The following is a 12,760-nucleotide window of genomic DNA, read 5'->3' on the forward strand; positions in this document are numbered from 1 at the left end:
TGCTTTCCTTGATTATGTTGCGTGATGCAGATCTTGGAGCATACATAAACCTACCTAATCAAGTTCTATAACACGCCTCTACCTGATATACCGGGCAACCACATACGTTTCTAACAATTTTCATTGGACAAAAAATTGCGACACAAAACGCCTCCTGCATTAACGACCATCTGTACAACCCTCATGCTCGTTTCTGTATTCTAGCTACAACTCAGATATCCTTTCCTGTCCCAGTTTAATCCACATCGGGTGGGAACGGTGAAAGACTTCTCACTATCAACAAAACTTCCTCTTAGTTTGGCAACTATGCTCCAATATTCCATTGCTTCAGATGACTTCTGATCGGCATCGACGTCCCATGCTCTCCAACCGCTTTCCTCCGAAACTTTCCACCTGAGAACCACCGGAGCGCTGGCTTGTAAAGGATTCTGGCTAGATGCCCCATTCCCCTTTACTGCATCTGACTCATCCTTGTCTGGCTGAGGCAGAAGCGCGCCAAGGGCAAGGTATATACCGCCCGAGCCATTTGCCATGCCCCGATATTTTAACGATGGATTCCTTCGAGGGGTGGATGTTGGGAAGTATATTTGTTCTCTCAAGGTGAAAATGTCTTTGCTCTCCTCGCAGAATGTAGCAGGGGCCTCTGTGTCTGCGACGATAGGCTGTGTAGTTGGTAGTATAATCTTCAGAACCTTAGGATCGCAGGTAAGAGGAGGCAGAGCGACAAAGACACAACCGTCAACCCAATCTGTCAGCGCTAGAGGAGTCCTCATCTGGCCTAGATGTGCCGCGGAAATGAAGGTACAGCTTTGCGCTTGGAACTCACGCATCAATATGTCGCTATTTCGGTCGGATCCCCAGTTGAAGCGAAATGTCGACACTTTCACCACGCATTTGGTAGAGGAGCCCTGGTGGCCATGGTGAAAAAAGGACAACAGCAACACGTGTAAATAGTTACCACAGGAGGAGAATTTGAGCTCTTAGCAGAGGTCAGAACGAATACACGAGGTTTTCAATGGTATAAAGTCAACTTACCTCTCGAGTAGGCAGCAGGTGTCTCAGTAATATCGGCAAGTTCGGGAAGATTTACATCTTGTCTTTTTTCTGTTTCCAAGTTGATCAACTCGAGTTGTATAGGGGAGTGTGTCAAAGCTAGAAGTGGTAGAGTTGGATGTATCGCTGCGATTGCATTTGCCCAATAATAAGATCGTTTGGTCCATTTGACGATGATCGGTGGGTTTTCGTGCGTAACTACCATCAAGCAGTCGGTACTGTCGTCCTGAACCGTTTCCTCTTTAGAGTCGACAAAAGTGGTCTTAGACGTTTCTTCGTTCAGGAACTCATCGTTTGACTCGGAGCCATCTTCAGAACCGTAGTCATCCGAGAACGAATCATCACCAGAGCTCGATTGTGAAGTTGTCGAATCAGAGTCACTTCCAGCATCATCCTCGCTATCTTTGGATCTACCGTCCATGGACAGGGTATTACTCATTTTGTTTCGAGCCAAGTACAATAAATGAGCCGTTGATCCGGAGGAATTTGACACTGTGGTCGTACGCAGAAGATTCCAACCATTTTCGGACCTTTTATGTTGGTCTCGATATGATAGTGAGGTTAAATTGGACATTTGCTTAGAGTGCTGCAGAATTCTTTTCAGTTTCAGTGTCTGCCAGTTGATTTGCCACACCTCGAGTGTGTCTCGGCTCACGCCACGCCCGATGATGTATATGTGATCCTCCTTGTCATCTGCGAGACACGTCTGGTGCGTCCTTTGGGATATGCCGATTTCTCTTGGGCTCTTCTCCCGTAGCACCGGAACTTGAAGTTGCTGGATCTCACTGATCGGATCAGACTTGCCACGGAACAGCAAGTCTACGACTGGTTTTTTCCCTTGGAAGTAGAGATCGAAAGAGTAAAGTTTTGCAATTTCGTCCAATGAGATAGCTTCTTCCAGATTCGCAATTCGTAGTGTTTTTGGTGTTTTATTCTGTGTAAGAGGCTTCAAATAGCAGGTGTTGCCTTTAGGCGACTCTCTCAAAGGCAGGCAAAAGTTCAAGCCCCGCGGGCAAGTCACCAGCATCTCTCTCCATTCGCTCACGAACGAGCAAAAAGAGTAATCGAGCTCCTTTGAGTACTCGCCCAGCCATCCAGGCAATGGAACTCCGAAGGAGTCTTGTCCTAGACTTTCCGGTCCTCTGATATTCATCCGGAAGGAGCCGGACTTTTGGTGGGAATAGAATCCAAATAGAAACGGGGCAACCCGACTTTGCACGCATAAGCAGTTCCAAAACGCCTTACTCCCCAGAAAGTTGATGACATGATCGCGAATTTCGCTTGAAGGTTTGATGCTGAACATGTGTTGACACCAGAAAGTGGCTGCATAACGTAGAAACGCATGTTCCTTCGGTATGTCCTGCAGGAGTGAATCAAGATCTTGGTATTGCATATACCGTTTGTACATCAAGTAGGTCACGCAGTTCATCCCTAGTTCAATCTTGGCTGCCGTTCGATTATATAAGAAGAACTTGTGACAATTCTTTCCAATACTGTCGTCCTTGGCTGGATTCTGTCGAAGGTAGTCTTGTATCGATTTGTGACAGAATTTGACAGTAGGGTTGTCTTCTGTATTGTTGCCGCGAGTATCAAACTCTACGAGCGGTCCACAAAGGCTCTCTATGAGTGCTCGGCCATCAAGTGGAACATTTCGGTAACTGTGATCCTTTGCTCCTGGGATGATGGAGAGTGCGTCAATGACTTCATTAAATGTCAACGATTGTTTCGATGTCGCCAAGAGCAAAAAGAGACGCCTAAAAAAAGTCGTGTCAGTAAACCATTTCTATCGGCCGACCACAATCATGAGTTGACTAAAGTATAACCTACCGAGCGAGCTCTTGTTTATACTCTGTGTGTTCTGATATTTTCTCCAGAGATCGAGTAAAATAACTGTTCAAGTCTTTTGGAAACACTTGCAGCTCTCTTTCAATGTCCGACTGTCGGGTGATACGTTTGCCACCAAATGTTCTGCACAAGATCCGTGCGTATAAGAAGTTCTCCTCAGTCTCTGCGTATTTAGCAACAAGATGATTGCAGGGCATATTCGCCGACAGGTATGTCTGTATATCCCTCATTACGGTATCGGAGTTAGCTGTGATTTCCTTGGCGTCGACTCGCCGCATAGTTTCGTGGATTTTGGAATGTCGGTTGCGACTCGTAAAAAACCATCTCTCACCGCCGTATGTTGCCCGTTTGATCATCTCCTCAAGATAGCGCAACATGTCAGGTTTGTACTCTCCGGATTCTTCCTCTTCTGGTATGTCAACATCAACACACTCATCTAGGCCGTCAACCACTATGCAAACGTCATTTGCCTTGACAAGTTCATGAATCATCTCGGCGGCAACGCTGTTATTACTAAGGCCGCCCATCCGACTCATCTCTTCTTGACAGAGTTTTACAAACCTGTCAGACAGCTTATTGGAGAAAAGATGTAACATCTGAAGAATCAGAGATTTGAAGCAGTTAATACCATGTTTCCGCAGATTGTCATTGAAGGAGAAGAAAAAATAGGCAACTTTTTCTCCCTTCTCCTGCAGATGGTCTATGATTGCCGATGCGAGAACGGTTTTTCCGGATCCAGGCGGAGCATTGTACCACAGGACTGATTTCTCCGTCGAATCTCGCCAATTCTTAAAACGAGGGTCTTCGAACATCCACACACACGTGCCTGGTTGTCGATAGCGTCGTTTTCGTTCGAGATCTTCTCTAACATCAATTTCGCCGGCGCGATCCCCAACTATCCATTGCCGAACGCACTCCCGAACATGGCTTTCCCTGTCTTGATTCCACTGACGGAAGTGGTTTGCCATTGCAAGGTTTTGGATGTGCAAACTATCGTCCTTCAAGGAATCTACTGTATCCTTCATTTCCTGGTACAGAGGACCAAGTAGCTTGAACACTGTGGGGCCTGTCTTGCATAACCTCTTGGAAGCTTTGTACCAGAAGTCGAATATCTTTGTGTAAGAGCGAACAAGCCGATCCTGGAAGTCAGGCACGTCCCTGAATGTTTCTCCGTGCAGCTCGTAGACTTTCATGTAGTCTCCTATAGCATGAAGGGCGTCCACGAGGTCTTCGAAATATTGATCGAAACCAATCGCCAGCTCTAGTACTATGCGAGCGCCTGATATTGCCACGCCAGTCCCCAAAGGACCAGCTTGGCCGAGAGGCTCACATAGTTTCATCATAACCTTGAAGCCTTCCAGGAATGGTGCCATTTTGTGAATTAATCGATTTCCGCGGCGACTCTGTCGCTTGACCTCTAATTTTTCCATGCAGTCTTGCAGGTTGTTAATCGATTCTTGAGCGTAATTTGCCCCTTGAATTCGCGCGTTCCCATCTCGCTGATCCCTTTCGATGCGCATAAGCTCACTCAGGAAGGGGTTTTTCGAATCTTCCTTGCTCTTTTCTGTCAGGCCATTCAGAAAGTTGTTGATTGCTCTTCCGACGGGGTCATTTGGCGAAGAAGTGTCCACACTCCCCTCACTAACAGAATGAACATCGTATGTCATTATGCCTTTCGACTTGTCCATTTTGAAGTTATTTCAAGTCGGCCATTGGTCGCTTGGCACGCATATAGTGCAGCAGAAGTTGAGGAGCGGGAATATTTTGTTTCAATGATTTTGAGAAGAATTTGAACAGGCAAGGCTTTCTACTGGTGGCAGCCTTGACGTGGCGCAAGATGTTGGGCTATGCGGAATCACACCCTTGCACTGACAGGGTGACTTGACATGCATGTCAGCTGCATAGATGGGAATGATGAGAAATTCCCGCCTTTATCGTCATCTTTCAGCCAATAGGCACGTTGTAGTGTATGTTGTGCTTCGACCACTTCCCACAGGAAGCTAGATCATCTCGACTATCGTTTCATTGGAAGGGGTCAGGCGGCTTCCTGCATGTACGACAGGCAATGTTTGACCTCGTCCTAGATCTTGACAGCCTTGTGCGGGGTTGCTGACCAGAGTGGTCGATCACTCGGTCTTTATCTACAATGATTAAGTCCGGCCAGTGGCTGCGTGAGCTATTTTCTATCGAGCTCAAATCAGGCTGCGGCAGTAGTTGAAAAATACGCTGTTCCTCAACCTGAAAAATAGCCAGTTCCTTGAATTCGTCTAAGGTAGTCCCAATTAATTCCACACTGACCTTTCTTACCAACGGAACGAAAATGACATCCAAAGAATCCGCAATTGGTTTGCAATGCGAGTTCAAGACTTATCACGCCTTCTTCAAGAAAGACGGTAAAGTCACAATTGAGACCACCACCAATCCATTCGGTCGCTCCCCTTTCGGCAGTAACTCAGAGGATGAAGACTTGTCCTACGCCCTTGTTATCAAACGAGACTACACCAAAGAAGATTCCCACCAGCCAAAGAGTGTAACACTCAAAGTCAATTCGCCACACTTGCTCAAAGCCTTTCGCGATGTCATCGGTCAAAATTACCCAACGGTGGCCTCCGATTTCCACTCACCGTTCGAGCTTAAGAGTCCTTTTCAGATGCTGGTGAATTACTGGGATGAACTCGAGGTGTACCGGAAAAAGGTAGAAAGTTCTGACATGCGAGTTCACTTGGGCCTGCTTTTCGATTTTATGAATCACGAGTTAGGGGCCGACCGTAAAACGATTCTTGGTATGCTACAGAAGAAACAGATTACTTATTTGACTGCATGGATTCTCTTTCGGCCGGGCACCCGTTTGTATACCAAAGTACTCGACTTCCCTTGGGTCTTAGTATGTCAAAAGACTGTATATGAGGAGAACACCAAGATCGGTCCATACCTTGAAGTTCACTGCACATACACGGACTACAACGGCACCAGCGTCGGCGAAGCATCGCACATTGTCACAATTGTACAAAAGCAACAGTTTGGAGGGGACAGTCCTGCATTCATCACCGACTTGCCAATATACCCCAGAGAATATGTTGACGACAACGAACTTGAGGGTTACCTAATAGAACGCGGCAAAAAATTCCTTTCGTACAGAAAGATGTCTGTAGAGGCATACGATGGAATCGCACAGTATATGAGAGAACCCCCGTACACATACTTTCACTATAGTATGGATAAGTTTCCGGACATTTGGCTTCCGTACACAGTTGGTCATTCAAGCAAATGTGTTATAGCTTATCCGCTAACGTAACACCAGGAATCGGGAAAGGTTGTCATCGACCGGAAGACCTTCCAGAACGACTATTATAAAAGTGTCGCAGCTATCAAGAAAGTCCCTGATCCGAACCCGTTGACGTGCCCTCCATATGTCTTTGGCTTTTCTTTGAGCCGAAAACTTTGGTGTCGCTTCTTTGTTGAGAATATCGGCTCTGTACAATGGAAAACGTATGTATGGGATTCGTTGATTTTAGAAGAAAGCCAGAAATTGGTTATTCGAGCTCTGATCACTTCTCATGCCTACCCCGACAATCCGCGTAATCAGCCCGAACAGAAGGGCAAAGGGCTTGTGATTCTTCTTCATGGAACCCCTGGCTCGGGCAAGACCTTGACCGCAGAGCTGGCAGCAGAGGGGAAGCAGACAGCACTCATATCTGCATCCTTGGGAGAACTGAACAAAGAAAAGAAGTCAGTCCATTTTATCTGAGTTGACATGCAATAAACAGCGACTAACATGATTCTTGTAGTGCCATGAGATTCGAGCATGAACTCCAACGACTGATGCAATACGCCACTCAATGGAAGGCCGTGCTCCTTCTGGACGAAGCGGACGTCTTCCTGGAGAAGCGGGAAGAGAACCCAGGAAACGCAGAGCGAAACGCTCTTGTAGCGGTATTCCTCAAGCAATTGGAGTATTTCTCAGGAGTAGTCTTCCTCACCACAAACCGTTTACGGACATTTGATGCGGCCATGAGCTCGCGTATTCATTTGGCACTTGGCTACAAGGCACCAGGAATCGAGACTCGTCGAAAGCTGTGGATACAATGTCTCCAGAAGCTGCCAGCTAGTGACATTGAGTTCGAGGATCTTGATGATGCGGCAATGGAATTCGTCACCCATCATCTAAACGGAAGAGAGATATCCAACGCTGTGAATACCGCCAGGACGATAGCCAGATTTGAGAACGAAAAACTACAGATCAAGCACATAGAGCAGGTTTTAGATGTGAGAGCCAGTTTCAGGAAGGCGATCAAAGCTGAAGGAAAAAAGATGACTGCACAAGGCGGAGAAGGGGATGGCCTCAAAAGGACCGGATCAATTTTGGATGAACCGAACGAGTACAGCTCGTGACATGTTAGATGTAATCGTAGTTCTTGAAAAGGCTTGGCTAAGGTCATGTGTGTCTTGACTGTTTATTGCTTAAAGGCCTGAAAACTATAGCCCGAAAAGTCTTGATTCTCAGCATTTCGCTGTCAGTCTTTAAAGGTGGGTTTGTGGCGTAACGATGAGATTTACTTACCCATCATCACAAAGCTCCCTCGCTTCGCTTCTACCGTATGGCCACATTGAGAAGACGTCTTGAAATTTTTATGTTTACATACCAGGTGCCACCTTTCTAGCCATTGAAAACCATGTACATGTCTATCGTTTCGTCACCTCTTCCATCAACCACGTTTTCCAGTCCTCATCGGCCAGAATGGACCTAACTCTCGCCTCCAGCCATTCTGTGTTTCCCCAAAAGCCCCAGGATGCCTGGAAACGACACCAATCAACAAGCGCAGTCTCCCAGTGGCGGATAAAAACATCCCAATCATACTGCGAAGGACCCTTCCCAAGAGGCTTCTCCCTCAGGAGAGTCTCCCGGTAGTTTTCAATCAAGGCCTTCTCGCCTTTATCCATTCTCAGCTGGTCTGGTATATCCTCGTGGTGAGTGAGCATTTCGAGAGGAACTGAGCATGTAAACAGTTTGGCCAGGTCACAAACCCCCAAACCCAGTCCGGCGTACTGGAAGTCGAAGAAAGCGACTTTATCCCCTGCTTGGGTTGTGAAGAGATTCTCGGACTTGACGTCACCATGGATGTATGTCTCGAAGGGCCTCCCGGATGGCGTAAGAAAATCAGCCACCAACTCGGCAATGGACTTGGTTGAGCCATCAAGAGGTTCGCAAAAGGCGGCGGACCACTCTGAATATTCATCTCGGCATAATGAACTGTACTCCTTCCGCCGCGTAGCAAGATATGTGTAACCTCCGTTAAGCCATAGCTTGGGACTGGTAGGTGCCTGACCTGATTCCCGGCGCTCCGCTTCCTCGAGCGGGGGCAGCAGGAACTGGTTGAGGTCATCCGGCAACGAAGCCCAAGAGATTCCATGATACCTGGCGAGCCAATCTAATGCCGCCTTCACCTGAAGGCGGTTCAGAACCAATCTCTTTTCACCTGCGACGGGGAATTGCGGACGCAGGTCGGTAATGATGGTGGCCGTCAATGCCTGAAGCTCTTTGGCGCGGGGCTTCCCCTTCAGATCTTGCGTTGAGGCGAGGCATTTGGCGACTGCGACATCATCACCGAGCCGTGGAGCAACCTCAGAGTAAAAGTACTGCTCGACCTCGTAGCTAAGCATCTTCCGCAGGTGCCCTTCATCGCCGGCTTTAGCGCGGGGTGGTGAGATGAGCTTGAGAATGAGACGATAAGACCCTTCCGCGTCTGGTTGAAGTGTCGGGGAGATGGCATTTACGTTAAAATTGCCATTCGGAGATTCAGAAGGCCGGGCAGAGATGGCGCAGATGTGTCCATAGCCGGCCCATAGGGTCTGGAGCTCGACAAGGGAGACGAGATCGAGGCCAAGCCACGAAAGCATAATTTCGGCGACGCGCCGAGGTTCTTCGAGAGATACCATGGTAAGAGATAGTGCTGCTGCGGACAGAATAAACTGAGTCGAGTCAAAGGCGACCTCTGGAGGCGGCGTTGCGGCGACTAGCTGGGTGAAGTTGGAGGCGAGATGGTAACCTTTGGTGAGCACTGCATCCATTTCCAGATTGTTTCCCAAGTGGGTCTGGGCGACTCCAGTGTCGACTCCACGACAGGCCAACTCAACAAGTCCCAGTCATGCAATGGGTTATGAAGAATGAGCGGAAGTTGGGTTTTTGCAGCTGGAGCAGCAACCCCTTAAAGGTTTCTTCAAATTCTAGAATCGACAAGAAATGGCGAGTTCCGAGAAATAAGAAAACAAGAACCTGGTACTACTCAAGCCGTGGCTTGCTTGGTTTTGTCCTCAGCCGTTTCACAGCTTACTGGGCATCTTTGCATAAGCTAAGCGTTGCCAGCCGTCACCAGCTGTGGGTTTCCCTCACGCTGTGAAAATCGGAGCTTGCCCAACTCATTTTTAGACCCAACGTCATCGTGAAAGGTTCACATTACGCCGAGGAGAGTCGAACAGCACGAAGGAGGAAAATTGGCAGAAGCTCGACTCGGCAAGTCGAAGCAGATCAAATCACCTTGCCAGTAATAAGCAGGTCTTCCAGGCCATCAGGGTGTGGAAAGCCCCACTCAGAACATCGCCTTTTAGCGACAACATTCCCGGACTCATCTTCGCCGCGAACGTCTTCATCCTCAAGCAAACACCTTTTCGCTTATTAAAAATCTAAAGCCCAATTCTTGCCATGGGGAGACTTCAACCTTCAGTCGGCCAGCCGCCGGCCAGTTTTCGTAAGGCCGCCAGAGCCAAGAAGGCCAAGGCCACTCTCAATCAGCTCATACCATCACTTCTGCCCACGCATCCCCGCGCTCGTCGAGGAATAGATGCCGCGGAACTCGTCATCGAGCCAAAGCCACTCGAGAAAGTGCAATTGACCTCAAAGTCTGAAGCAACTGATACATCCTCAACGGAGGATTCGCCTCGCCTCATTCTCAAAGTGGCCGACACTCTCACAGCGGCGCATTCTCTTGTCGTTGCAGATTCAGGGCCAGAAGAAGGGCGAGTGGCGATCCTCAACATGGCATCGCCGCTCACACCCGGTGGTGGCTTTGTAAACGGAGCTGGCAGTCAAGAAGAATCACTCTGCATGCGATGCACACTGCTGCCATCGCTTAAAGACGAATGGTACCGGCTGCCAGAACTTGGCGCAATTTACACACCCGACGTCATGGTTTTCAGAGATGAGGATACAGAGGACGTGTTGGAAAAGAAAGACCGGTGGTTCGTAGATTGCATTAGCGCCGCCATGCTTCGGAACCCAGAGACCGAGAGGGACGAGTCGTCAGGTTTCAGCTACTATGTCAACGAAAAAGATCGGCAACTCGTAATGGAAAAGATGAAGGCGGTGCTGCGAATATGCCAACTTAAGGGAATTACAAAGATCGTCCTCGGAGCCTGGGGCTGTGGTGCGTATGGGAATCCCGTCAACGAGGTCGCCGCAACCTGGAGGAAGGTCCTCCTACCTAGAAATGACAACAAAGCAAGGAAGAAGGGAAACAGAGAAACCTGGAACGGCATCAAGGAAGTTGTTTTCGCCATCAAGGACTCTGGCATGGCTGACGCGTTTGAGTCTGCTTTTGGCAAAGGTCTTGAGAGGGAGGAACCAGACGAGTCCGAGGATGAGGCTGGGAGTGAGATTGACCCAGACGAAAGGAACAGGATGGAGCTTCAAACTAGGATACGCGAGTTGGAAGAGCGTATTGAGAAAACAACTAGCCCGCAGCTGAAAGATGGACTTAAAGGTATACTCGCAGGGTTGGTCAGTCAACTCCCACCTGACGATGAGGAGAACATCACAGATGATGAGGAGTAGCGCATTGGCAGGAATTCACCATTGAAAAAAAATCAGAGTGAAATTAGAAGAGCGCTTTTGCAATACTATTATTACTGTACATGACCAATAAACCCTGGGTCTTAAACAGCATCGTCGAGAACCAGCATCAAATTCCAGCTTCTCGCTGTCTTAGGGTGCTATTAACTTAGTTCGTTAACAAAACCAATAACATACAGAGACAACATCAATTTGAAGTAGAAAAAGACAATTCAATAGAATAACATTAAAGAAAAAGAGCAAGTCTCTTCGCCAACATAGTTTTTCGAAAACACCCGGGATTCGGATGTAACCATATGCATGTTATCGAAGTATTTCCGACTTTCGGTTATTCCTCAACTACGTTGGTTAGGAAAGGAGGTGCAAACCTCCGATCACCAGAACCCCGAGCACTCAACAATGTTGACACCCAAGTCGTAATCAATGGATCATGATTAGCGACCCTAGACAGACCGAACAGTCTACTAGTTTACAAGTTATAATATCAATTGAAGAGACATTTCCCAGAACGGATGAAGCTCATCGGAGCGGACGAGAATGCCGGCGGACCCGCTATTGAATCCTCCGGACCAGTCGACTCCGGGACGATCGGACCTTTTGCGGGCTATGCGGCTTTAAGGGTTTGGTGTATTGCCAGAAAGGTAGCAATATGTGTCGATTTCACTTTCGCATACACGAGTAAGTACATTGGCATAGACCAGGCAGGGTTAGCCGCTGGACCTACAGCCGTGAGTAAATGGCCGACAATAAAGTTGATACTCAACTCACGTGCCAGGTCTGAAACATCTGATGGGCCACCGACCGAAGAATCTGCTCTTTTGAAATCCCTTTCTACTAGTATACACTCTTTTTCGTATTCCAGATGGCTGCCATCCGAAGTTGCGGTATCTGACATTTTCTTTTCTCCAACAATGACTACTGCATCGTCCTTCCCTCAATTTCCCAATCTCCCCACTGAGCTCCGCCTCTCTATATGGGAAGAAGCCATTGCGAGTCCGTCTATACATGTTTTTGACGTCTGCTTTCCGTCCCGTCGCGGGAATAGTCGCAGCCGGCAGGCCTTTCAAGGATCAAGATGTGGCACCAACTCCAGTCGTAATGTTTCTTGGAACAAATATGAATACATCGCCTTTCTAGACTCCTCGGACAACAATGAAGATGATGAAAAAGCCAGATTTGATAAGCCTCATTCCAGTCGCTTGGTCCATGGAGATCCTAGCATGTACAAACAACGCCAGGCTCAACGTTTGACCTGCCTCGAAGCAGCTTTAGCATCATCTCTGAGAACCCGGGACCCAAACATCGTCTACTTGCCGGGACGGGGAACCAAATTCGAATACGACAACAATAATGACGTACTGTTTCTTCGATTTTCAAATGAAGATTTTGGAATAAATACCGAAAAAAGAACAACTTCGCGAGCCAACCCCTTTGTTAGCAGCATTGCGGAGGCACTCGAAGCCCACTGGAGCGCAGAGATGGCACTCACTATCTGGCAGGCACGACGTATTGCCATAAACGTAAAAGATGCATTGATTCCCTCTCACGTTATAGAGATATCATATTTGGCATCTTGCATTCAAAAAGATTTGAATGTTTTTTACCTTGTAGAGCATCAAGGGAAAAGACCTACCGAAAGCCAGGGAGAGCATTTCAAGGCCTCAGACCTTCAGCATAGAGGCAAGCTATACCGTCAATTAAACAGCCGGATGACAAAAGAAAGTTTGGCAAGAAAACCGGATATAATATATGGAGTCTGCAAGACGTACAGAGAGGTGTTCGATTTTGAAAAGCTTTCTTGGGACGAGAGCCACCCTACTTATGTTTTTGCTCGTCTTATATCGGAATCAGTCTACAGTCAACAACTTGATACAGGCGCACCAGACTTTAAAGGCGTTAGAATACTTTTGGAAGAGGATGATAAACCATGAGATTACTACGTAGAGAACTTTTAAGTAGCTTAATCATCGGGTGTTATGCTAAAGAGGCGTGCAAGGCTCCACATCCATCTATGTT

At 47.7% G+C, this 12,760-nt stretch overlaps 5 protein-coding genes across 5 annotated transcripts; 3 read left to right on the forward strand and 2 right to left on the reverse strand.

Moving 5' to 3' along the window:
• Positions 1-200: 200 nt before the first annotated feature.
• Positions 201-4,586, reverse strand: CTRU02_207130 (zinc finger protein; the record flags this gene model as incomplete). The annotated part of the gene is made up of 3 exons (XM_036719488.2): positions 201-979; positions 1,036-2,807; positions 2,881-4,586. 3 exons carry the CDS (start codon positions 4,584-4,586, stop codon positions 201-203), a joined length of 4,257 nt encoding a protein of 1,418 aa, XP_036589195.2.
• A 632-nt stretch (positions 4,587-5,218) lies between these two features.
• Positions 5,219-7,290, forward strand: CTRU02_207131 (AAA family; the record flags this gene model as incomplete). Its single annotated transcript, XM_036719487.1, has 3 exons — positions 5,219-6,148; positions 6,200-6,627; positions 6,687-7,290. The coding sequence occupies 3 exons, from the start codon at positions 5,219-5,221 to the stop codon at positions 7,288-7,290; spliced, it is 1,962 nt and encodes a 653-aa protein (XP_036589194.1).
• A 291-nt stretch (positions 7,291-7,581) lies between these two features.
• CTRU02_207132 (pig-p domain-containing protein) lies at positions 7,582-8,967 on the reverse strand (the record flags this gene model as incomplete). Its single annotated transcript, XM_036719486.1, has 1 exon — positions 7,582-8,967. One exon carries the CDS (start codon positions 8,965-8,967, stop codon positions 7,582-7,584), a length of 1,386 nt encoding a protein of 461 aa, XP_036589193.1.
• Positions 8,968-9,598: 631 nt separating this feature from the next.
• CTRU02_207133 (uncharacterized protein) lies at positions 9,599-10,726 on the forward strand (the record flags this gene model as incomplete). Its single annotated transcript, XM_036719485.1, has 1 exon — positions 9,599-10,726. One exon carries the CDS (start codon positions 9,599-9,601, stop codon positions 10,724-10,726), a length of 1,128 nt encoding a protein of 375 aa, XP_036589192.1.
• Positions 10,727-11,655: 929 nt separating this feature from the next.
• On the forward strand, positions 11,656-12,675 carry CTRU02_207134 (uncharacterized protein; the record flags this gene model as incomplete). The annotated part of the gene is made up of 1 exon (XM_036719484.1): positions 11,656-12,675. The coding sequence occupies one exon, from the start codon at positions 11,656-11,658 to the stop codon at positions 12,673-12,675; it is 1,020 nt and encodes a 339-aa protein (XP_036589191.1).
• Positions 12,676-12,760: the final 85 nt, after the last annotated feature.

The sequence above is a fragment of the Colletotrichum truncatum genome (genome assembly GCF_014235925.2).
Source record: "Colletotrichum truncatum strain CMES1059 chromosome Unknown Contig_0004, whole genome shotgun sequence".
In the NCBI taxonomy this organism is placed as follows: domain Eukaryota; kingdom Fungi; phylum Ascomycota; class Sordariomycetes; order Glomerellales; family Glomerellaceae; genus Colletotrichum; species Colletotrichum truncatum.